Below are 24,172 nucleotides of genomic sequence, written 5' to 3'. Positions count from 1 at the left end.
CCAGCCCAGCCTGTTCTCAGGGAGGGTCTGAGAAGCTCCGTCGTGCAGGGGCATCATGCAGGGGTGTCACTGAGCCAGCTGCCTTCCCCATGGCCTCCTAGCTTCAGGGTGGGTCCCCTGCTGGGATGCAAAGGGCCAGGTCCCTTAAGGAGGAACTTCAGGCCTCTGAGAGCCAGAAGTGGGTCACTTTGAAGAACTTTGGAGAAACCTTAAAGTCCTGAAACCTCAGCCCACAAACACACAGTGTGGCCTTTCAAATGCCAGCCCTGGGAAGTCTCGCCATTGCACGGTCATGATGGTGACTCGTCTTCCTGCTGGGAACTGACCCTGTGTTGCAAGGTTGGCTGCTTGGTCTAAAAGGAGAGAAGGTGCACAGAAGAAGGGAGAGGACTGCGTTGAAGAAAAGCAATTGTAAGGTGCGACCAAAAGGCCCAGAGAATCGCGTCTAGTGGGCACCTCCCCCAGTGTCTGCTGGTGCCTGAAGCCGCAGTGGCTAGTTAGCCTCTTCATCAACACCCCAGCCGCTCCTGTCTGGGGGCCTGACTGGGAAGGCTCGGTCTGGGAAGCTCCACGGGCCAGAGGAAGAACCTCCCAGCCCTGAGGACCAAGTCCAGAGCTCTGTCCATCAAGAGAGCTCCTCAAACTTGGGATTCCATTGACTCCTGGACGAGGAATGGTGCGCATGCTCTTGGGTAGAAGGACCACACTCTGGAGCATCCAGGTTTAGAGATGTTGGGCTTGGCAGTTGGGTCCTAAGACGTCCTGTGTCCTCCCTGAAGACCTCGTTAGCTGGGCCCAGATTGGTTCATGGCTCCATCCCCCCCAAGAGTGCTGGGTGCACTCTGGGCACCATGTCTTGGGGAGGGCGGCTGGGTCAAAGCCACCAGCAGGGAAGGGCCGGCCCTGTGTGTGGCTGCCACCTGTCCCTGCCACCCACTGGGTTTCTAATGCCAGTGTTCATGCTTTTGTGCTCTGCTTTCTCTCCTCTTCTCAGATTTCCTGGTCTTTCAGAACATTACCCCCTAGAACTGGATGTCACACAGCACTGTGACTAGAGCATGTTTTTGTCTAGTCTCCCATTCATTCACTCAACATACAATAATCGAGCATCTGCCATATGCCAGGAACCATGCTGGGTGTGGGGGAGACAGAGTCAAATAAGTTAAGATCCTGCCCTCAAAGAGTTTATATTCCAGAATGGAAACAGACAAGTAAATTGTGATAGTCAACACCTTGAGAAGTCAGCACAGACAAGTACAGGTGAGCTGCGGGATCGCCCCCATTTATTGGAGTTGTGTGAAGTTTTCAAATGTATTTTCATGTTGTTTCAAGGACCAGAGGGGGATAGCAATTACTTCAGAACTGACGTGCATCTGGGGACTGGGCTGGCCAGTGTGCTCCTGGGCTATGGCGTAACCTTTATTTTTAGAAGAGTTTCCCAATTTGGGATGATCAAACACCCCACCCCAGGCTGTCACTCGGGCCCGGAGGTTCACAGTTCCTTGGTGTCTCATTTCTGTCTTGGGTGATGAGATTTTCTGGAAATGAGCAAATCCACTGGGTCGAGGCTGGCTTAAGTCTCTGCCCAGGGGAGGATCACAAAAGTCCAGAGGTTTATACTTAAGGCTGAACGCCTGCTGTTCTCTGAGAGGCTGTTCAGTCATTCCATGTGGAAGCTTATAGCCGTGGGAACTTCCAGGCCCCCACCCACTTGGGCCCTTCTGGGATTTTTTTTTTTTTTTTTTTTTTTTAAAGCACAAGTACCATTTGTTGTGAAAGTGGTTTAATAAAACCCAACTGTAAATAAACTGTCTCAATGGTCATTTTCCTCCATTTCAGGCATTTAAGACAAAGAAAGGAAACTAAAGTTGAGTATCAATTATGTGTTAATACTCTGTTGGTGCTTTCATAAGTATTATCTTCTTGAAGCTCTATGATGACCCAGCGAATTAGGTATTATTGTCCAAGAGATTAAATAATTCCTTGTCCCAGCAACAGCTGGAAAAGGGGGCTTTTAACCAAGAATCAGGTGGCCATGTCATAATTGCCTTCCACCAAGTAGCTTTCTGGTGGCTGCTAATCACAGCTGATGTTTTAACTTCTGTTTCTGGGCAAAATGAATGCCGTTTTTATTTATTCCTTCACAATTTTGTCTCCTACTACTTTTTCTTTGCCGCTGGTGTGAGGACACACAAAGACCCCAACTGGCTCTGTGTTTGCCATTCACATCATTGGCCAGTTTGGGTCTCTTGGCCTGGGAAGTGATATGGAGAAAAGACTCCTTTCTTTCAATTTTTCATCTTGAATATTTCTGTGAGTGCCACCTCTCCAATTCCACAGGAGTTGAGAGTGAGTAAGATAGGGGGCCTCTCAACGATTTAGTGGTGAATTTGGCACTTGGCTGGTCCCAATGCCAGTTCACCGTTTGACCATATTCCTGTGGCCTTTACCTGCCCGTCTTGGGAATCTGGACTGAGCATTGGTCAAGTGTGGATGGGCGGTTAAGAGGGTACCTGTCTGAACTGTGTGCCAAATTGGACCCCTAGCTCAGCTTTAGTGGTGCTGGAAAAACATGCTTTTGTAGTAGAGATAGGAAAGGTAAAAGTGGAGGTAGAGACATAAAGAAATGCTGTCGTTATTGATGGTTTGTCTCTTATCTTGGGTCACGCATCTGCCTTTCCCTGTGAGGGTGGTGATGCAGCAACTGGGCTGTCCCCTCGTGGTTGATGAAATGAGTCATCTCGTGATAAACTCTAAGCTTATTCAGTCCTGGACAGAATAGAATGGAGGCGACATCTTGAACTGAGGGCTGTTAATACCCTCCGCCCCCAGGAGAATTAGACAATGTCAGCATTGTAGAACATTAGAGAATTTCTAATCCAACCCTCTTATGTTACAGATTAAGAGCCTGGGGCCTAGAAAATAAAAAGCAATACCTAAACTCTGTTACTATCTTACATTAAGAGTGTGTTTTTATCATTTCATAGCACTTTACCTTTCTGTCTGTTAATTTCAGTCAAGTAACTTTACATCCGTTTTATCCTCATACTATTTCTGACATAACCAGTTAGCAGCAGCCTTGGAATTAGAATCCAGACCTCGTGGCTTCCAATCTTGTGTTGTCCGCTAGGTCCAGGCCCGTCATGATTCGGGATAACCATAAACTGTGTGCGTTAGCCAGACCATCCGATATTCAGGAAGAAGCTATGGAAAAGATGTGTCATTTGTGAAGTCGGGAGTTCACTGGCAGCACCTTTCCAGGAAGTATTTTTGGGATCTAGGAAATGGACCCAGTGGCCAAGAGTGAACAGAAGAAGGGACTGAAGGACATTTGGAGGTTGTGAGCTCTAGGTTTCACTCACAGAATCTGCGAGGACACGGTCGCTGTCAGAGAGAGATTCTGACTTCTTGGTCAAAGATCATCCTCGAGATGGTTAAACCAGGCTTCCAGGATCTAGCAAGCGTGAGGGACTGGCGGGCTGTTGGAAATGCCCAGCTGTCTTGGAGTTCCGGTCCCTTTTACAGCAAGAGTGGTGTTCTTTGGGGAGCCGGGGAAATTCCAGATGCGGGGCAGTCACAGCTGTAATCACCACATTGTGGGGCTCGGTGTTCAGAGCTGACACCACTGGTACTTCTGGCATTGTTTTCCAAACACTGCAACCACTCAGGGGAAAGCCCCTCACCAAACACTATTTTTGTTCTTGAGGGTCTGACCTCGTGTCTCCCTGCCGCCTCCCCAGGCCCCGTGGACTTGGGCAGCAGAGGGCCGGATCGGTGATGCCCACTGCAGACCTCACCTCCTCCAGGCAAAGGCACACCAGTTGCCTTTAGGTTCCCTGGCGAAGGTTCTGTCGCTACCTCATTGAACCAGTGAAGGAGGAAAAAAAGAATTTGGTGCCAGATAAGGCGACACTGAAGCGTGCAGGCAGGAAATCTGAATTCGACACACCACATCTAAGGAGGCTGTTATTAGAAGCTCTTGGCAGAGCCAGGGAGATCGAATGCTAGTGAGAAGCAGATTTGAGAATAATTTAAAGCTTAGCACCAGCCCGTCACACGCTCCCTTCTGCGTCACAGAGGATGTGCGCGGTTAGCTGAGCTTGCCGTTGAAGCGGGACGTGCGGACTTGCGTGAGAAAAAACGAGGCAGGGACTGCGAATTAACAGCTGTTTAATCACTCAGTGGAGAAGTTAAGGCTCAAGGAAATTGTAGGCTCATTGTTAAAGTTTTAATTATCCAAACAGCTGCCCATCAATCACATGGCTTAACTCTCGGGCCACGCAGAGGCATCTGGTGGAGTCGGTCACAAGAACCTCCGACAGGAAGGAATGGCGTTGCTAACTCTTCCATCCAGAAGGCGCTCAAGCAGAGATGGAGATGGCCAACAGTGCTGAAGAGCGTCAGGCTCAACGGAGTCAGTATAACCAACTCACACCTGGGCTTTCGAATTCTTTGTTGTTTGGCTCTGTGCGCACAGCCGCAGGTTGTGGGAGGGTGAGAGTAGCAAGGGGGTAAGTGCGCACACTTGAAATAACTTCTTGTGTTTATCCAGGGGACTTACCCAGACTAGCTCCTGCCCTTTCTGCTCGTTGCCAGGGAAGCAAAAACTGCAGCCTGTTGTAACCTCAGACCTTTTGCCTGTGTCTGGCTCACCTCTCCTCTGGGAGCCGGGACAGCCGTTGAAAGCCCATCATATACGTGGTGGTGATAGAGCCCAGCATGACTGATGTGACACTCAATTCGAATCAGTGCCCACACTGACAACCAGCACGTGGACACCAGGAGTTGATCTGGTGGGAGCTCCAGGCTCTAGTTTGGACGGATGGAATTCCAAACTGCAAATATTCCGTTTATTTGCTAAGCTCTGGACAAAGTGCATAATTAATTTAGGAGACCCCCTCAGTTTCTGCAGGTTTCTGTTCAAATGTTCTCTTATCACAGAAGCCTTCCCTGCCACCTGGTACCAGACAGCACTGCCTCCTGCCCACCTGTCACCCTCCTCCTAGCAGGTAGCTCCACTTGAAATGTATTTGTCCGTGTATTTGTTCTCCCACTAAAATGTACACTCCGTGAGAGCAGAGGCTTTGTCTGTTGTGTGTTTTGTGATATCTTTAGCACCCAGAACTGTGTAGGGCCTGTAATATGAGCCCGATGGAAATTTGTGGAACAAATCCAACAATAGTAAGAGGCTTGTTGAAGTGGCGTGCTGCCCGTCTATCCGTGGAAGGGCCTCATTCCCAGGAGAGAGCAAGGTGCCCTTTAGAGCTGCTTTCCAATACTTAATTTCTTTGAGCAAACATTTCCCCAAGGGAGCCTTTGGTCCCGGGGCTTAAAGAGCACAGTCCTGCTCCCTCAGGGTTTGCAGACTGTGGAGGATAGAGACATTTAAATTAAATCCATCCTTTAAGATCCAACTGGCATCAGCCCCTCCTGGGAGTCCTTCTTGAACACGCTCCCTCCCCAAAGCCAGGTTAGGGACCGTTCTGCCCATTTCCCAGCGTCCTGTGCAGAGCTGTCTCCTGGACTGTATGTACAGCAGACAGACATCATACGATATGCTCTGTTTCCCCTTAAGAGCGAGGATTATACCTTCCTCATTACTGAGTGTAGTATCTGACACACAGCATTCGACGAACACCAGTTATCCTTTTATCACCACTGTTACTCTGTGCATTCCGTGCCCAGCATTTCTCTAGCTGTGTATGTGTGTCATCTCAGTTTACAAACTATCCGTTCTTCAGAGGACAAGGAAGGCATAGAAGCAGCTCTGTGTTACGTCATACAGTATTACATAGCGTTAGACTCTCTAATAGTCCCCTCCTCACGCTCTCCTGGTATGCTGGGGATGCAGCGACCACTTAAACTGGGATAGGATCTTTACAAAGAGTTCTTAGGGGGCTTCCTGTGCCCCCAGCTGCAAGCTGAGGCCCCGAAGCACTTTAGAAATTATTTTCCAAGTGCGGATGTCAGACACTCCTCTGAGCCCGGAGCTTGTGCTTGATTCCAAGAAGACTGAGGAAGTCACAAGCGTTCTCTCGATAAATACTTGTGGGCTCATGACATTTTGATGCTGCCGCTTTGATGTGGCTGTTTCGATTCAGGGCTTCAGGGACATTTTGTCATGGCCTGAAAAACCAAGCCACTAAACACGCAGCTAAGAAGTGCTCCTGGCCACACTGCTGGATCGGTGTGCACATTAACCTACCGTCTGTTTTCACTTTGAGATGGTTGCTTTGATGCCTGGCACTTTGGCTGCAGCGTACGGATCGTGCCAGCATGTTTGGTTTAAATGCCTGTTAGTCTCACTTAAATGCTAACCATGTGCCGGATTCTAACTCCGATGGCAGGAGGAATTCAAACGAAGCGAGAGGCAGGGGAGAACAATCTCAAGGGGATCGTAGGGTGAAGCCAAGGGCTGGCTCAGGAATACATTCACTGTTTCAGAACACATGTGACCTCCATTCTTTGTTGACCATTTCCTGGTTTAAAGTTTCAGATGACTGGCTAGAAAAATGTTTAAAAACATAAAAAGATCCCGATGCAAACATAGAAATATGGTCTATCCATGTTAAAAAGATCGTTTTGATCATTTTTCCCTGCTGTGTTGTGAAAAGAAGTTTTCTGTCTGTTTCACTTGGTGATGGGAGGGGGCGGTGTTCGTTGCTCGTGGTCGGAAAGGCCCTCGCACCTGCTGTGAGCACTCACGTCCTATTTTTCTTTCTGGACGGTCTGAGTGATCGTTAGCACACACATATGTCAGATGGTCAGAGAATGTCCCAAAACTAACTAGACGAGGAGAAAATTAGGCCATTAAGGGGAGAATAAGAAGTTTATATTTTGACTAGTATTTTCATCCGGCTATGCTACCAGACCATGCAACGTTGTTCCCAATTTTAAAGCATTTTGGTAGCAAGTATATTAAACAGCCTGTTGTGAAAAAGGAAGTAGTTGTATTTGGGTCCCTGGCCTTAATTCTGAGACTGGAAGTTAAGCGTGGTGTATTGTTGGAATGGTGGTGCCTTGGGTAGGTCCCCAGAGTTAAATGTCACCCTTGTCATGAACTTGATGAGTGTTGTGTGTCTGTCTCTTCTTCCCTGGAGAAAAGAACTACCCGGGCCAGACCCCGCCAGGCCCCTGCTATACGCTATCAGGTTTAATTTGCACAGGGCAGGCATCAAGTCCTTCTTTCTGCATCCCACACAGCTGGCAGGCGATGGAGTCAGGATCTGAAGGCTGGGTTCTTTGATTCTAAGACCCACGCTGTTTCCATTATAACCAGTGATTCCAAACCACTGGTCTTCCTGGTTCCAAAGGAAGACTTCTCCAGTCTGTGGTCAGAATATCTGGGCGAGGCTGACACATCACTCTCTTGGGAGGCATTGCCGTTTATCCAGAGACCGTGGCCTGTTTTTCCAAGTGTTAAAGATTTCTTTTCTTTTATCACATGATGGTGGTTGCTAATGGCAGCTAACAAAACTGTCCTAACTTGTCAAAGTGAAAAATTGGCCTCCCTGGGTCAATCCCCAAGCTTCAATATGAAATCTTAATGGCCTGGGAAATGACAAAGCTGGAAAAAGAGGCAGTGTACTCATTACCCTGGCCGGGGCTCCGTTGGCAGGCTGTCAGCACAGCTTGGGTTCATATGGGGTTGATCTGGCAAAGGGCTGGGCTGCCTCCATGAATGAAGGCAATCACGTGCTGCTTAAAGCCACACTTCTTGGAGGCTGAGGAGTGCGACTCCTGGGCAGTTCAACAGAGTCCTGATAGTTCAAGTGACCTTTGAAGAACCACAATGGATTGATTTTTTTTTTCATTAAAGTAGCTAAACCATCTTTTTCCAAAAGAGAGGTAAAACTTGGACTACCAGCGTTTACGACTTTTCTGTGTCCAGGATGGGGAAGGTTTGAGTTCAGAGGCATTTTAATTTAGCATGACTGAGGCTGTGACTCTCCTGACCGTAGATTATTCAAAAGTCACCTTTTTGCTGTTGATACAAGAATGAAAGAGCTCAGGTTTTGAACCCAGACACATCTGGGTTTGAATCTCCATTTCTTTTAGCCTTGAGACTGTGGGCAAGTCACTCTCTGTGGAATGGGGCACGAATACTTGCCTCCAGGAGTTATGTGGTGGGCAGCTCTTGGAAAAACCCTCCCACCGCCTGCGGTGTTCCTTTTCTTTACTGTGATGATAAAGATCAAAGGGATGGAAGCACCTGGCATGCAGGTGTTCAGGGTGTCCTAGTGTCCTGCCTGTGGGTGAGCTGGAATTCGGGGTCCCCTGAGTTGCTCTGGGTTTTATTTTCCTGCCCATGGTTCCAGATTCCCAACTGTGCCTGGAGGAGGCCAGTTTCATTTCGCACTACCTGAGCCCCTCCAACTGAACAGGGCAGGTGGCCAGCAGGCTCTAACCACTGCCTTCCCTTCTGTTTTAGTGCCAACAACATGCCCAAGCAGGTGGAAGTGCGAATGCACGACAGCCACCTCAGCGCAGAGGAGCCCAGGCACCGGCATCTGGGGCTGCGCTTGTGTGACAAGCTGAGGAAGAATCTCCTGCTCACGCTGACCGTGTTTGGTAGGTGCCCACCTGCCCCGCTTCTCTGGGTCTCTCCTGGCTCTGTGGGAAAGTGGGTTCTGGCAGCCAGCCCTCCCCCATGCTCTGCCTACGGCCTGGTTGGCCCAGGCACGGCTGCCTCGATGATATAATCTTCCCCTCACCTGCCCTAGCCATTTGTTTTCCTCCTTGCTTCTCAAATTTCAGTATGCATAGAAATTTCCTCCGAGTGTGCCAACATGCAGATTCCCAGGCCCTGCTTGCTTTGGGCCCTCGGGAACAAGGCCCTGGAATCTGCATCTTAACGAGTCTCTTAGGTGATTCCAAAGGAAGTGGTCACTGTACCACATTTAGGGAAATACCTGTATCAAGATAAAGACAACAGTTGCCCAAAACCCCACCAAGAGGGCTCCGAGGTCTAACCTTCTCCGAATGCCTCATTAACTTAGGTTCATTAGCACATCAGCTAGTGAGGTCAGTGTGGACGAGGCTTGTCCACACGCCTTGATCGCTCCAGCTCCATCTCGCAATTTTGCTCCCCTGCTTCAGGCCTCACTCAGGCCATGGGTATCCTTTGTGTGACTGTTAATACAATCTTGGTCTTAGGTTTTCCACCAGGGTTTATTCAAAATGGGGAAAATTGCAGTTTCTTGTAATTACAACCACACCCTTTCCTTTCTGGATCCCTCCCTCGTTCTACACACAGCTCTCAGGCTATACACAGAAGCAACGAGCAATTGTCTCTGCCCGCCCCTCCCCACACACACCCTCCCTTCCACTCCTTGAGCCAGTCATCTTGAATGTCAGTGGTCTGGCGTCAGGACTGGGAGCTTGCCCCAGCTGATTCACTGAATAGAAGGAGCCCACAAGAGTGGTGGAGTTTTCCCAGGGTTGCCCTCCACATAAGAAAATTTCATTCATCACAGGTCTTGAAGGAGCACGTTTTCTCATCTGCGGAAGAGAACAAGATCAGGCTTCCAGCCACATTACTCCCTTTGCATCCCTGGAGTTAACACCATAGAGGCCATGTACCTAGGATCCCCCTCCTTTCCTTACAACCAGTGGTGCTATGACCTGATTTGTGGTTTCCACAAGCGTGGTTTAGTTTGGCTGCTGGTTTGGAGAGAATTGAAGTTTTTCTTGTGGAATCCCTGAGTACGTAAAGGGAGACGCTCTGGCCGGCATCTCTGCCCAAATTGTTTCCTTTAATATATTACGTATTTTTAGAGACCCTCCTTGATCTCTCATAAGATCAGCAAGTGTAAAGATTATGAAAGAGGACATAGAAGTAAAGGACAAAACTCCTAGAGTGTGGGCCACGGTGAAATAATTGGAAGCCGAAGAAAATAGAAGAAAAAAGGAAACTCCACCAGTTTGGTCCATCAGATGTTCCTATTATCTGATATTCAGTTAAAAAGGGCAGAAATGCATTAAGCAGCGTGCCGTGTGGCCAGGCCTAGGCTGGGAGGAGAAGCAATATCTGGCACTGTGTCTTATTTCTGATGACAATCTCTGACTCTACCGTGGACGATATCCTCAAAGCAGTTGGAGTCAAGTTGCCATGTCATACTTCCCGGAAAGCCTTGAGAAGGCTCTCCTTGCCTCTTCTAGTGCTGCCTTTTAGAATAGTTGGAGGTACAAAATATTCTTCCACTAGCCACCAAAATCAACTTCACTCATCTTGTGGTATTTTTGTTGCATAGTATTCATCATCTGATAATGGAGACGTATGAGAAAGGTCAGTGTCACTGAAATAAGTCCCTGGAGCTATTTCTTTGACTAGGGCAAAAAATAAATTCATATTTTTCCCCCTTCCTTCTAGGTGTTGTCCTGGGGGCAGTGTGTGGAGGGCTTCTCCGCCTGGCATCTCCCATCCACCCAGATGTGGTGATGTTAATAGCCTTCCCGGGGGATATCCTCATGAGGATGCTGAAAATGCTCATTCTGCCTCTAATCATCTCCAGTTTAATCACAGGTGAGCCCAGCTCTGGTGCCCGGCCAGGGGGCGTGGACTCCTCCCCTGGGTTTTGGATTGACCGTAGAAACTCAGTTTGGTTGAATGAATGAATGAACGTGACCATCTGTGTCGTTTTACTCCAGAGCCTTGGTTTTCTGTCTCTAAAATGAGGATAATCAACCTTAAAAAGAAAGTTTGCCATCTATTGCTATATAGTCCATCTGCGTGTCTAGCAACAAAAAATGAAACAGCCACATGTTAGAAGTGATGATACCTGTAGTGATTTTCATTTTTAATGTATACTTTTTTCATTTCCTAAATTATATTTTGTTCAGGAAGTGATAACAAAGGTAATAAATAGAAAAGGAAATTTTCTCTTTACTATTTAATTGGGTGTAGAGGGAAGTGGGTATTAAAAATAAATGAAATACTAGACATGAAACCGTTCGAGTTTTTCAGAAGAAAGGTCCCCTTAATGTGCAGGTCATGTTCACTTGTTTTTGGCTGAAAGAATTATTTTCTTTGAAGGAATTATTTTTCCTTTCATGGACTTATCCTGCTAGTTTCCTCCTTACCAAATAATAATGTTTGGACAGGGTAAAAATTGGTGTAGTTCAGAGACAAACTCTGAGTTGAGAAGGAGAAGCTGGGCTTTGGTTTATATTTGGGTGTCAATAAGCTGGGTGACCTTGAGACAGTTGTCCTTCTGGACTGTGCACCTTATGACGGAAGTGACTCTGCTGACTCCAAGCGATCCAGATGCTCTGCCAGGTTGTTCCACAGTCTGCTAGATAGTTGACCAGAGAACCCAGTGACTGGAAGCCCTGGAACCCGGCGTCAGGAAGGTCCTATCATCCAGCCCAGATTGAGTGAAGCTGTGCTTTCGCCTTAAATGCTCCTTTCTAAACCAGAGAAAATGTTCCCTTCTGCCTATTTAACAGATGGGACATTGGCCATTCCGGTAAGGAAACCCAGCTTCCATTGGCTGGAATCAGACTTTAGCTTGTAAGGAGAAGAGGGTCATATATGGGTCAGCTTAATTCAGAAAAGTTGACATCAATGACTTCCTCCCTCACGGCAAAAAAGACCGATCCCCAGAAAGGGGTGCAGTCATTCTGTCTAGTAAAAGCAAGAACCGAAACCAGGAAGTAGAAAAATTGAAGAAACAACTGGAAAAAAACCCAATGAAGGCTGGAGTTTTTGTGACTTGCCTGGAATTTCCTCCAGTAATCACAGAGCCTCCGCGGGTGCTTTATGCACGTGTTCTCTGAGCCCTCCGCGAGGCTGGGAGATGTGGGTCTCCAACTCTTCACCTCAGGGAAATGAGAGGGCTGTGCGGAGAGCACTGTTCCTGGCTCTCAATTTCAAGGACCAGTGATGTGTTCAGAAGACGTTTTGAATACGTATGGCTAAGCTTTTTATTTTCCCAAGTGAGGACATTAAAACAAAATAATAAGTAAAGAACTAGCGTGTACCAGCACCTTCACTTCATAAAGAAAGGCTATCTTAACACCAAATAAGTGGGAAGGGCATAACCTCAGAATTAAACATCGAATATATTCAACTTTATTTTGGCTCACTCTTACAGAGCCAAAAAAGCAGTCAGTGACCAGTTTATAAACTCTGAACCAGGTGATCTCCATCTCTCCCCAGTTCCCTAGCATCTCAAAAATGTCCTTGGAAAATAGAATTGTAAACTGTAGGATTGACCAAATATTCCATAGGAGGAGGTTTAATTAACCATTAATGCGTTTCAGTCTAACGGGAAGTCAAGTTACAGGTGTTCAGAGATGGGTAATGAACAGAAACAGAATTAATCCTTCTGGATTTCTTTTCAACCCAGGTTTGTCGGGCCTGGATGCTAAGGCGAGTGGGCGCTTAGGCACGAGAGCCATGGTGTATTACATGTCCACGACCATTATCGCCGCGGTGCTGGGCGTCATCCTGGTCTTGGCCATCCACCCAGGGAACCCCAAACTCAAGAAGCAGCTGGGGCCTGGGAAGAAGAACGATGAAGTGTCCAGCCTGGATGCCTTCCTAGACCTTATTCGAAACCTCTTCCCCGAAAACCTGGTCCAAGCCTGTTTTCAACAGGTAAAGCAGAGTTCTCGTGTTCCTGCTTCCCTACGCTCCTGAGTTACCAAAGTGATAACTTGCAGACTGTTTCAATGAGCCAGCTCTGGGGAGCGATTTCTTTAATATTTCATTCTCTCTGTCTAGAGGTTGTTTGAGGTGTTCGGGGCAGGATTTGGGGATTGGAGTTGCGTGTTTCTTTTTAATCTTCCCTTTGTTTCCTCTCACTTAATATCTCTTTGCTCTGGGATCTTCCCTCTCTCTTGTTTCTTTTTTCTCTTCCCTTCTTTTTGGTTCCTGTCTCTGTTGTCCAAGGGCACATTTTTTTTTTATTGTGGTCATAATAGCTTATAACATAGTGAGATTTCAGTGTACATTATTGTTTGTCATACACCATAGAAGTGTACCCCTGCACCCCCTGTGCCCACCCTCCACCCCCCCTTCCCCTTAACACTAATTTATTCTCTCCGTCTGTAAGTTTGTTTATCTTCCACATATGAGTGAAATCATATGGTGTTTGTCTTTCTCTGTCTGGCTTATTTCGCTTAAGATGATGCCCTCAAGTTTCATCCATATGGTTGTGAAGGGGACAATTTTGTCTTTTTTATGGCTGAGTAGTATTCCATTGTATATATACCACATCTTCTTTATCTGATCATCCATTGATGGGCACTTGGGTTGCTTCCATGTCTTGGCTATTGTGAATAAGGCTGCAGTGAACATAGGGGTGCATGAGTCTCTTTGAATTGTTGATTTCAAGTTCTTTGGATAGATACCCAGTAGTGGGATAGCTGGATCATATGGTATTTCCATTTTTAATTTTTTGAGAAATCTACATACTGTTTTCCACAGTGGCTGCACCAGTTTGCATTCCCACCAGCAGTGGATGAGGGTTCCCTTTTCTCTACATCCTCTCCAACATTTGCTGTTTTTTGTCTTGCTGATTATAGCCACAGGCACATTTTTATCACTTTTGCCCACAACCCTCTAGAATACCCAGCGAGTCTCCATCTCGGTGGTACAGCAAAACCACACGTGGTGTGTTTAAAAAATGCACATACCCTGCAGAATCAGGATCAGCAGGATGGGCCCAGGGGTGGTGTATTTTTCAAACTGTGAAGGTAATACATGAGGATTGTGGAAAGTTTAAATAGTATAGATACATATCAAGTAAAAATTCAAGTCCCCACTTCCTTTCCTTAGAGCTACCCATGCTGAGAATTTTGTTTCCTCCCATGTATTTTCTTTGCCACATGTACATGTGTATATGTGTATAATCTTTAAGAGAATTCAGCCCAAGCGATACTGCATGGCATACATTGTTACACCTTGCTTTTTCATTTAATGGTGTTTTAGCGTTCTCTCTCTCTCTTTCTTTTTCTTTCATGGTGCATAGTATTTCTAAAGGATACATTTTTAGAAGTTAAAATGTCCTACCAGAGAGTTTTATATTTTGAATTTGCCAGATGTTGCCAAATGGTCCTGTAAAAGCTTGTAGCAATGTATACTCCTACCAACTGCATACAGGCTTATATATATTTTAAAACCTTGTGATTTTCAAAAACAGATGGTTCTGCTGAGTGGAACCCATTAAGACAGCTGCCTAGGCCCCACTCACTAGCCTGTTGTCCAGCCCCAAGGCCAGTTTAGGTTAGAACCCACCTCAGTTCCCTTTAGACCGAGTGGGAGCTAAAAGGGCCGAGGAGCTTCCTCCAGCCATTTCCAGGGACTCACATGAGTGACCTTAGGAAACGGCTTGCTTAGGGGAAAAGTTTGTACTCCCAGCCGCCCTCCAGATGCAGTTGCCAACCACTGCGGAGCCCAAATTACTCTGGGTTGGGCTGTATTCTCTGATTTCCAGTGCCACTTTGGGGCACTTGTGGTGTGGAGCTATATTAAAGGAAGCCAGTCCCGGCGGGGGAAGATGCACTGGAGATGAATAGAAACAGGCTAGGAAAGGAGGCGCTGACTAGCGCTCTCTCTGTATAATGTGCTTGCCCCGCAGGCTGCTTAAAAAGGTGAATTTGCTTTCTTTGGGGTGATAGACAAAATTGGGAGCCAAGTCTATTCTTAACATTTTGGAGAGAGTATTCTGGAAGTGCAGCTGCTGGGAGCTGAGCTGGTAGAAGACTGGGGGTGGGTAACATGAGAGGCACAGGAGACGGACAGGTTTGGGCTTCCTGTCCGTGTCCGGTCACAACCGTGCTCCATGCAAGAAGGAGACCCCTGCGTCTCAGTCAGTAGGGCAGGACCAAGAAGAGGCAGGCAATCGGAGCTGATGCTCTGGTCTTGGACGGAGTTTTGATGGTGTCGCCCAGGCTCATGCTTGCTGACCTGTTTGGTCGATGGGCAATCTCTGCATACAGCTGCATGTGGCAGGACGCCCTGTGTGCCATTAGAGTAGAGGACCGAGCTGCTCCCTCCCCACCTCGCTCTGCACCCGCAGCTTTACTGGCAAAATTCGTCTGAGGAGTGAGCCCTAGTGCCTCAGCTAAGCCTAGGGCCGAGGTCCCTTTGGGTTAGTTCAATCAGAGGAAAAGTAGTTTAGAATCTTTAGCTCAGGTGAGGGAGGGTGCAGATTCCCCAAGCCGGACTTCAGGCAGCCCAGAGGAAAGCATCTGAAACTAGTGCAATCCCTTGGGCTTAGGAGGACCTTGAAGAGGGTCCGAGACAGGGAACTGTTAGAGAGTGCCATCGTCTTACCAAAGAGAGGGAGCTGGAGAGATGCCTTCCTGTCATGGACAGCCAGAAGTGATTTCAAATAGCCTCTCAAGGGTGGAGGGTGCTTCACTACCAGAGATAGACACAGACATAAAGAGAAGGTGAGCTGTCCCCAGAGCGGCGGCTGTCTGGCCCAAGGGGGCGGGACCTATATCTTTAAGAGCAGGGAGACCTCTTGCTTGCTGCTCTGAACCAAAGTGAGTTTTCCAATAGAGCAACGGGCCTAAGGTGTGGCCTGACACATCTACTCAAGCCCAGTGACAGGGACCACATGGGGTCTCCTCTTCCAGGGAATCCAGTGCTGTGTTCGCTTCTTCAGCCGATGGCTTGTGTGTGCCTCCTGGGTGCCAGGCTCTCTGCTGTGCACAGCAGGCCGTGGGGACTGAGACGGTCGGGCTGCCTGACTGTGGAGCTCACTTACGTTGTGTGTGTCGGGGAGTGGGGGACGGTGATAGACCAGAACAAAAGTCAGGGAAACACACAAGATACTTAAAAATTAGGATAAATGTGCTCTGCGGGCTGGAGGCAGCATGACGGGCTAGGAAGTAGGTGGGGGAGACGTCCGAGCTGAGACAACAGGCGTCAGAATGAGCCAGGCTGAGATGAGCTGGGGGAAGAGCCCGAGAGGAGGCATGGCCTGCGGAGGTTGGCAGGTATTTGGTGTGTTCAGAGAAGGGAAGGGGGCGTGGAGGCAGTGGAGGAAGCACAGCCCAGCTCAGGCAGGACGTGGTAGGCCAGGGTCAGGCTTGGGTTCTTATTCTCAGAGGAAGGGAGATGACTGGTTTCCTCATTTTAAGAAATCAGTCTGGAACTATGGATATGCACAGAGCTCCAGATAGGTGTGCTTCCCTGGTGATTGCAGGTGGGCGGGAGGAGAGGCGGGCAGCTCAGGGCGCAGGCTTTGCTGGTCTACCGTGAGCGGCCATGGCGGCCTGGACTCTGGTGGATGGGGCTTGGCACCCAGATGGGGCTGTCCCACCCCAACAGGCTCTGAATGGAGAGCAGGCAGGGGACCAGGCCTGCGTTTCAGTATCCCTACCTTTTCGCTTTCACCTTAAGCCACTGGCCTGTGCTATTTGGAAGTCAGATTTTGGTGTCAAACATAACTCATTTTGAATCTTGCTTCAGCAACTAACTAGTGTCTGTCCTGCAGTTAGTTACTTAGCCCTGGGAGCCTTGAGGGGTTCCCGTGGACGTAAGAGGTAATAGATGTCAAGCGTGGCGCACCTAGCCTCCCACCTGATCCTGGCGGCCACCATTTACTTAGGCCCACGACCATCACTCCTATAAACGCAGGCCTTGGCTGCTTTAGCATTCTCAGGATAGGTCAACAGCTGGCTTCTGGGCCCCCTCTTTCCTGGGAGAATGCCTGTTGCTCACGGAAGCCTCTCTTCTGATCACTGCTGCGTTCTCTCTTCATGCCGACGTCGCCCAGACTGAGCGGTCCATACCTGCCCGTTCTCCACTCACACGCCCGGCGTGGGCTTCCTCCCTCCCAGCACAGGTGCCTGTGGCCAGGCTGGAACAGACAGTTCCCTGCCTCGCCTCTCCATCTCAGCGAGCTGGTCAGCTCTGCGTGGCTTACTCTTGGACCCAGCTACAACAGGTTTGGGTCCGCACAGTTTATCAAGCAGCGCAGGTGGTGGAAAGAACTCAGTGATGGTCAGGCCATCTGAGTTGAAGTCCCAGTTCTGCCAATAACTCTGTGGCATCTGACAAGTTGCTTGACTTTTCTCTACCTCCTCTTCCACGTCTAGTTGCGGTTCAGCTGTCTGTTGCCTACTCTGTGCTGGCACTGACGTTCTAGGATTCTGCATGAGTTCTATTTTAATGCCCTTGGAGGTAGTGTTTCTCTGGGCTGAGATGTAAGTTTTCACAGTGCTCTGCATGCAGGGTGCCTGGCACCTTTAAAAATAGGACGGCTGCCGCGGATGTCGAGGAAGAGCCTGAGAGGTTCTGGGGAGACCGTTTGCACAGAGATGGCTGAGGAACTTCGAGCAAGGCTTGGAATTACTGCCCAGAAGGAGCGGCTGTCTTCCCCTCTTACATTCGGATCTGAAATATAAGCCAGTGGCCCTGCCATGGTGGCTGCTGGCAGCTGGCACATCTGGCACCCAGAGGGAGATGCCCAGCACAGCCTGGATCTGGAAGGAGCCCAAATGAGAGTTGGTCTGTGAAGACTCTGCCCGACAGGAACCAGGCAGGAAGGAACAAAATAGGCGGGTTGTGAGGTGCTATCTGGCCCCCGCCAAGACCTTTGCCTTCCTGTTCTTGACCAGTTCCGGGGCCCATCACAAGGGGCCAGGAGGGTCCTCCAACTAGGCTCACAGTTATGAAGAGCGTCCATGATGGACGTCGACATCAGAGAATGAAAGAAGCAGAAATCCATCTCCCAACTTGAAGCTCGCGTCGCGTTACTGGATCACGCATTACAAATAAATGTTATAAATCTTGTAATTATCATGCGAGGAGGACAGTCATCTCCCACTGTGTTTGTGCAACAAAACATCACCTTGTCAAGCAGAAACATAAAATATTCCTTAATTTTCATAACTTTGTTTTGATATTTCTTAATTATTTTTTAATATCCTGGGATCTTTAAAATATGTAAGCCGCCAGGCTTTTCGTGACTTTTAGACCAAAGCTCATCTTTATTTTTCCCCCCCTCTCCATTAGATTCAAACAGTGACGAAGAAAGTCCTCGTGGCGCCTCCGGCAGATGAGGAGGGCAATGCCACTAATGCTGTCATCTCCCTGTTGAACGAGACGGTGACAGAGACACCTGAGGAAACAAACGTGGTTATCAAGAAGGGCCTGGAGTTCAAGGACGGCATGAATGTCTTAGGTGGGCAACCTGGTGTTCCTCTCCCTGGTGGAGGCGCCTCAGCTTCCTCAGCAACGGCCAGCCTTCCCTGCATCTCAGCACCTCGGCATCCCTCACTCCCTTCTCAGAAAGCCGATTGCTCTGCTGTCCTCTAGGTGGAGCAGGAGGCTCTCTCTGGGGAGGGTCACTGGGACTGACAGCTGAGAGATGAAGGAAGAGGGAGATGGGCAGGAGCGAGACCATGAGGGGACATCACAGCTCAAGCTCGGTTATGGGAAAAGAGAGGGGATTCACATTCATCAGGCGCGTGCCCTGACTTTCTGTGTGGCACTGGCAAGTCACTTTCTCAGACCCCATTTCGTAACGTTACACATCCTGTTCTTTTATTTCTCAAGCATTTTTTTTGAGCTGCCCTTGTGTACCAGTGCTGTGCTGTGCATGGAGGAGCCCCACCCCAGCTCTCACAGTCTGTAAACAAATGCAGTGCTGTCAGGAGCATAAGGCATTAGCATTGGTGTCAAAAGGAGCTTATCAAAGGAGATTATTTTGTTTAATTTCCTGGGATTCCAGTGAATCCTTTCCCCTAGACTGGAGCCTTCTTAGCATGCCATCCCAGAGGTTCTTTGGCTCTGCAGTTGGACAGACCTGGGCTTGGATCCTTTATGGACCACTCGCTGGTTATTTAACTGTAGGCAAGTTGCTTCACTTCTCTGAGCCTCATTTGTCAAGTGGGGATGAGATTGGCATTTCTCTTGTAGATCATTATGAGGATTAAATGATACACGCCATATGCTCTATTCGCATGAGCTACTATCATTATTAAAAGTGAGAGGAGAGCTGAGGGGCTCAATCAGAAAACACCCCCAATGGAGGATGGAGACTCGCCATCATGTAGGTGACTCCAATTTTCCCAGTTCTCTCCCCACCCACCCCCTTGGTCCACTCCCCACCATAACCCTCATCCACCATTAGAATGGTGTCCCCAAGACAAGAAAGAGGGATATTTGGCCATAAGCTGGGAGACATGGGGAATCTGGGTGGAAGAAGTATGTTGACCTATGGAAGCAAGATTTCTAAGGATTTGAATGAGAGCTGTTTAGAAATGGATGAGCTCAGTGATCCTTCCACTTTGCCCTCAAGGAGGTTAAATGCCCTGGTCTCCTTAGTAGGGTTGTCAGATAAAATACAGGATGTCCAGTCTCAACTATTGCATGGGACATACTTATGCTAAAAAAGTTATTCATTGTTTATCTGAAATTCAAAAACTTAACTGGTATCCTGTTTTGTTCTAAATTTGATAAACTTGCCCCTTACTCATCCAGAATGGTGGAGAGAAAGAGGTAGAGGGAGCAGGATTGCCTAGCCACTGAAAAATGGAAGCTTTATGAAGCTTTATTGGAGGATCGTTTTGTCTGGCCCAGCAGGAAGCAGGTTGGGTGAGTGGGAGTGAGGAAGGAGATAAGCTGATTAGGCTGCCAGGCAATGGGAGATCAATAAACACTGCTGACAATCAGTGGGAGGTGAGAGGAGGAAGGAGAAAGTGGGAGAGCTCCTCTGAGAAGGAGGGATTGCAGATATCCTCGGCATCCACCCCTGAGTGGCTCTTCTCCTCCACTGGCCAGATACCCACAACCCTTTCAGGGCCTTCCCAACTCCCCTTGGGCTCTTTGCGCAGGTCATAACGAAAAATCCAATCTGCGAAGTCAAAGTGGCCCCACAGTCTTCTTCACACTCTGGGGAAGGTTGAGGCCATGAGTAATGGGGCCAAGGCTTTGGGGTGAATCATTCGGAAGACTTTTGAGGTCGTTTCCAGAGTCTTGGTGGATTCTGGGAAGTCACATGATCTTTGGCTGTACTGGGGAGTTTCAACACAACTCACTACTCTTTCAACCCTAATGACCAAGTCTAAGAGGGCTTTGTTCAAATGAAACACCCCTGATCCGGTGAGTGAGTTCTATGAGGTGATGTTTATAGAGGAAATGACAAGCTGGACATGAGTTTCCAAGTGCAGATGGCAACTCTGGAAAGCCAAGGGAAGTTAGACTGTTGAGAAACTTCCCATTTACAAATCATGGCTGCAATAAGGTTCTTTCCATGGTCTTCCAAGGGTGGAGATGGTGGCTTTTTTGTTTTTACTTTTGGCTTTGGAAAGTCCCGAGGATCAAACGTTGCAATGTGAAGATAAAGCCCTAGCCTCCCACTTCTTTAAGGACTCATTTCTTTCCCCAAAAATCCTCAGACCCACTTCTGGGTTCCACCCTAATTCCAACTGCTTAAATCAACTCCTGCTAGAGATTTCCCCTTTCAGTATCTCTCTATTGTCCTGATAGATGCGGCCAGTTTCTGCAGACGCTGAGATGGGAGATTTTTTATTACTGTTCTTTGGGACTTTGAGACCTTGCACATTTTTTCTTAAAATTTCCAAATGAAATTAACCAAGTAACACTAGCTATTCTCGGCCAGAATGTTCACAGATTATTTCTCACGACACTCCTAGAAAATTCCTCGCCTTGGGCTGAGAGCAGGGCTTTGGAATAGCCTGGATGTGATGTCATATGTTACTGCAGAACTGGGCCACTCTCTCTCAGATCCAATTCTGACTAAACCTTTGCCTGTCCTGGGCTAAAAACTCACTTGTAAGTCACTTGTCAATCTTTCTGGCCAGGAGCTGAAAAGGGAAAATATTAAATACCAAGGATTAACAGTCCTGAGGGCAAGTGCTGGATTCTTTCTGCTAAAGAGAGAAAGGGTCCTGTGAAGGGTAGTGAACAGTCTGGGTTATTATGGGCTTGGTGTGGGGAGGCGAGTGGTTTTGGTGAATAGGGAAAAGGCATAATCAGAAATTCGGAGAGGAAGCACTCTCTGCTAAGAGAATCAAATTATAAAGCTGTGTTTACTGATGTAGCCCAAGACTCCAAACATAACTGGACACAGAGGAAACTGGATGTAATAGGGAGGGACTGGAAATGAGGCACTGCCAAATCGGGACAGGGTGGATGTGGGGACAAGGAGGGAGAGAGGGAAGAGAGGATGCTCCATACTGCAGTTCAGAGAAAAGGCAGATGGGCAAGCAGTCTTGTAGCCAAAGAGACAGGTACAGTGATATGTAGTCCATGTAAGTAGAAAAAGTCAGAGCCTCAGGACTGACAATAGTGGGTCGGGGTGGGGAGGCCCATGGGACCGGTAATCAGAGATTCGGACAGCCCCCAGGCAGTATTGGGGATGTCTGTTAGCCATGTAGTGCACCCCAGTCCCTCGGCAGGTCTGGGTGAGACTCCCGTCCGGGAGGTGAGACACTGAGGGAAAAAGGGGTGATGGCAAGAGAGACTCTTCTGGGCAGAAAGAAGCCAGGCCTAGCCGTGGAGGAACTAGAGTGTAAGGCAGCCTCCCAGACGGATGCCCAGATGCAGGGAATGCGGCAAAAGCCAAGAGAGAGATGAGACCCAAGGCGGGTGTTGGAGTTGGTCCAGGACTTGGGCAGTTTGATGTTGACGTCAAGGTGGAGACAGAGCTCCTCATATCCTTCCGGCCTGGGCTTGGGGTTGACCCTGGAGGCTGAGGGGGACTGGATTTACATGGAAGTCACGGGATGTCAAGTGAAGGGAGAACAAGTCTGAGGGGCCGGGAAGTGGTAAAAGCTATGTTCTCTTTATTCTTCTGAAAAAATGAAAAAGAGAAGCCTTCTAACCATGTTGACCATGAAAAGAATTGTGATAAATTAATAAATAATAGGTTAAATCCAAACAAACTGGGTCTATTGGGATTTCCCAACTGTTCCGGATTTTGCATTGCTTTCCATTTGATGTTTCAACATTCCTCCTGCCTCTCACATTAGGCAAGTAGCAATAAAAAAATAATTTTATGTTTAGGATTTTTCTAGAGTGAAACATTCCACCCAGGGATGGATAACACCAAAGCAATATAGCCTCAGCCCTGGCAGAGATTTTACTGGCTAATTGGTCTCTGCTATTCAAATATTGGCTCCAAAGGTTGCGTGATAATCCCCAAGTCCCAACAAGCCTGCCTGCGTTAATCTGTGTACTAACGGAATCTGCTCACACATGCTCTCCTAAGTGAGGACGAGGAAGAAGAGAGCACTTTTTCGTTTGGAATGAAAATGAGTTCATTTTCTTCAAGAAACTAGCAGTGCTCCAGTCCAACTTGCTTGTGTGAAAAATGTTAAGGAAAGCCATAATTATCCTGGGGAAAGGCACTTTCAGTGTGAAATAGAATGCTTTTGTCTTTTAATGGCTGATTCATGGGATAACAGGCAGTGAGAACATGGCGCCATACATGGGGAATGGTAAAGAAGGCCGGAGAAGAAACACCTACTTTATAATCTGTCCTTCTGTGTAATGTGATTCACCCAACAGGTCTGATAGGATTTTTCATTGCTTTTGGCATCGCCATGGGGAAGATGGGTGAGCAGGCCAAGCTGATGGTGGAATTCTTCAACATCTTGAATGAGATCGTCATGAAGTTAGTGATCATGATCATGTGGTAAGTAGGCTAGCTCTTACTTCACTGTGGTGCGGGGGTGAGAAGGTCTTGGGGTACCCAGAGGATACTGGAGCCCTCCTAGCAGGAAAGGGCGGGTGGGTGTGGACCAAATACATTCTCTTTTTTGGAGCTTCTCCTAGAAAATGGATCAGAAAACTATGGCCCGTGAGCCAAATCCTATCCACCAAGTGTTCTGCATGGACTGGGAGTTATGTAGGGGTTTTATGTTTTTATGTTGCTGGAAAAATATCAAAGGAAGAATCTTATTCCACAACACATAAAAATGATATGAAATTCACATTCGGTGCTCAAATACAGCTTTATGGGCACACAGCCACACCGTTTGTTCTCTTATTGTCCGGGGGTGCTTTTGTGCTAAATGGCAGAGTTGAGTAGTTCTGACCAAAACCGTGTAGCCCGCAAAGCCTAAAATATTTACTCTTTGGCCCTTTATATACAAAGTTCGCTGATTCGTGTCCTGAAAGAAAAAAAAAAGACAGAGAGACAAGCTGGAAAAACCAATCAGTAACACTGAAGCTGAGCAGGAGCAGGAAAAAGTCAAGTAAACCCAAGAGAGTAGGGATCTGGCGTGACCCAGGGTGCGTGGAAGAACCACGGCTCCCATATTCTGGTGTCCCAAAGCAATGCTTCTTAGATCTGGGTCGCTCATGACTCATAGAGAAGAAAACAGAGGCCATTCTCAGGCCATGCAAGCAAAAGTGAAATCGAGGTGTGTTAGAACTATAAGAGCTCTTGTGAGTGGGGTCCCAGCCTCTCGTTTTACAGAAGAGAAAACTCTCGTCTAGAGACACTAACTCTTGATTCTTTATCATCGTGATCATTATAATAATAGAAGCTATCATTTATCGATTTCCTTTTATCTGCCAAGAGCCATGATAAGTGCGTAACATCCATCAAATGGAATCCCAACAACGTGCAGAGATGGTATTATTATTCCCATTTTACAGAAAAGGCAACTGAGGCTCGTAGAGGTGAATTAACTTACCTATGATTATATAGCTAGAGAGAGAGAAAAACTGGAGTTCATACTGATATCAAAATCCTTGATGCGTAAGTGGGTGGGATTTTTTGTGTGAATCATGTAAGCAGTGTTGTCTCCATTTCCTGTGTGTTTGTGGTCAGTGGTTCTGAAATCCAGGGTAGCCCAGGAGAGCACGAGTCTCCACTCCTTTCATCAAGGAGGCTGTGTGCCTTCAGTCACTGGAAACTTCTAGTGTTTTTACATGCATTTGTTTCAGACCCCTATGATGGTCCTGTATGCCTGCCTAGGAAAAAAAAAAAAAACGTTATTAGACCAAACCACATCTGTGTTCTTTTTGCCACAGGCATTCTGGGTTACAGATTCCCCGTGTCTGCATCTTCCTGTCCTACCCTTCTTCCTCTCTCCTCCTCTGATCTTCTTCCACTTCTGTGTGGTGACTTCCACTGAAATCCTTCCTTCTTTCTCTCTACTTCCTTTCTTTGACCCCCGCTTTCACCTTACCAGCCAGAAATCTATTATTTTTTTCATCACCACAAAACCTAAG

At 47.7% G+C, this 24,172-nt stretch overlaps 1 protein-coding gene across 19 annotated transcripts in view; it reads left to right on the top strand.

Moving 5' to 3' along the window:
- Window positions 1-24,172, top strand: part of SLC1A2 (solute carrier family 1 member 2) — a 138,046-nt gene that overhangs the window by 74,976 nt on the left and 38,898 nt on the right. For 16 of the 19 annotated variants that reach the window (XM_070229284.1, XM_070229283.1, XM_070229287.1 and 13 more), the window contains 5 exons: window positions 8,432-8,571; window positions 10,373-10,525; window positions 12,351-12,601; window positions 17,978-18,146; window positions 22,499-22,625. In XM_070229284.1, coding sequence (XP_070085385.1) covers window positions 8,442-8,571; window positions 10,373-10,525; window positions 12,351-12,601; window positions 17,978-18,146; window positions 22,499-22,625 — 830 coding nt within the window. In that variant the 5' untranslated portion in view covers window positions 8,432-8,441. Of the gene's footprint in view, window positions 1-3,130; window positions 4,415-7,734; window positions 7,849-8,431; window positions 8,572-10,372; window positions 10,526-12,350; window positions 12,602-17,977; window positions 18,147-22,498; window positions 22,626-24,172 lie in introns of those variants that run through there. The other 3 variants (XM_070229289.1, XM_070229279.1, XM_070229281.1) reach the window with 2 other exon arrangements.

The sequence above is a fragment of the Equus caballus genome, chromosome 12 (genome assembly GCF_041296265.1).
Source record: "Equus caballus isolate H_3958 breed thoroughbred chromosome 12, TB-T2T, whole genome shotgun sequence".
In the NCBI taxonomy this organism is placed as follows: domain Eukaryota; kingdom Metazoa; phylum Chordata; class Mammalia; order Perissodactyla; family Equidae; genus Equus; species Equus caballus.
The sequence above is the reverse complement of the archived record's forward strand: the minus strand, read 5'-3'. Positions and strand labels throughout refer to the sequence as shown.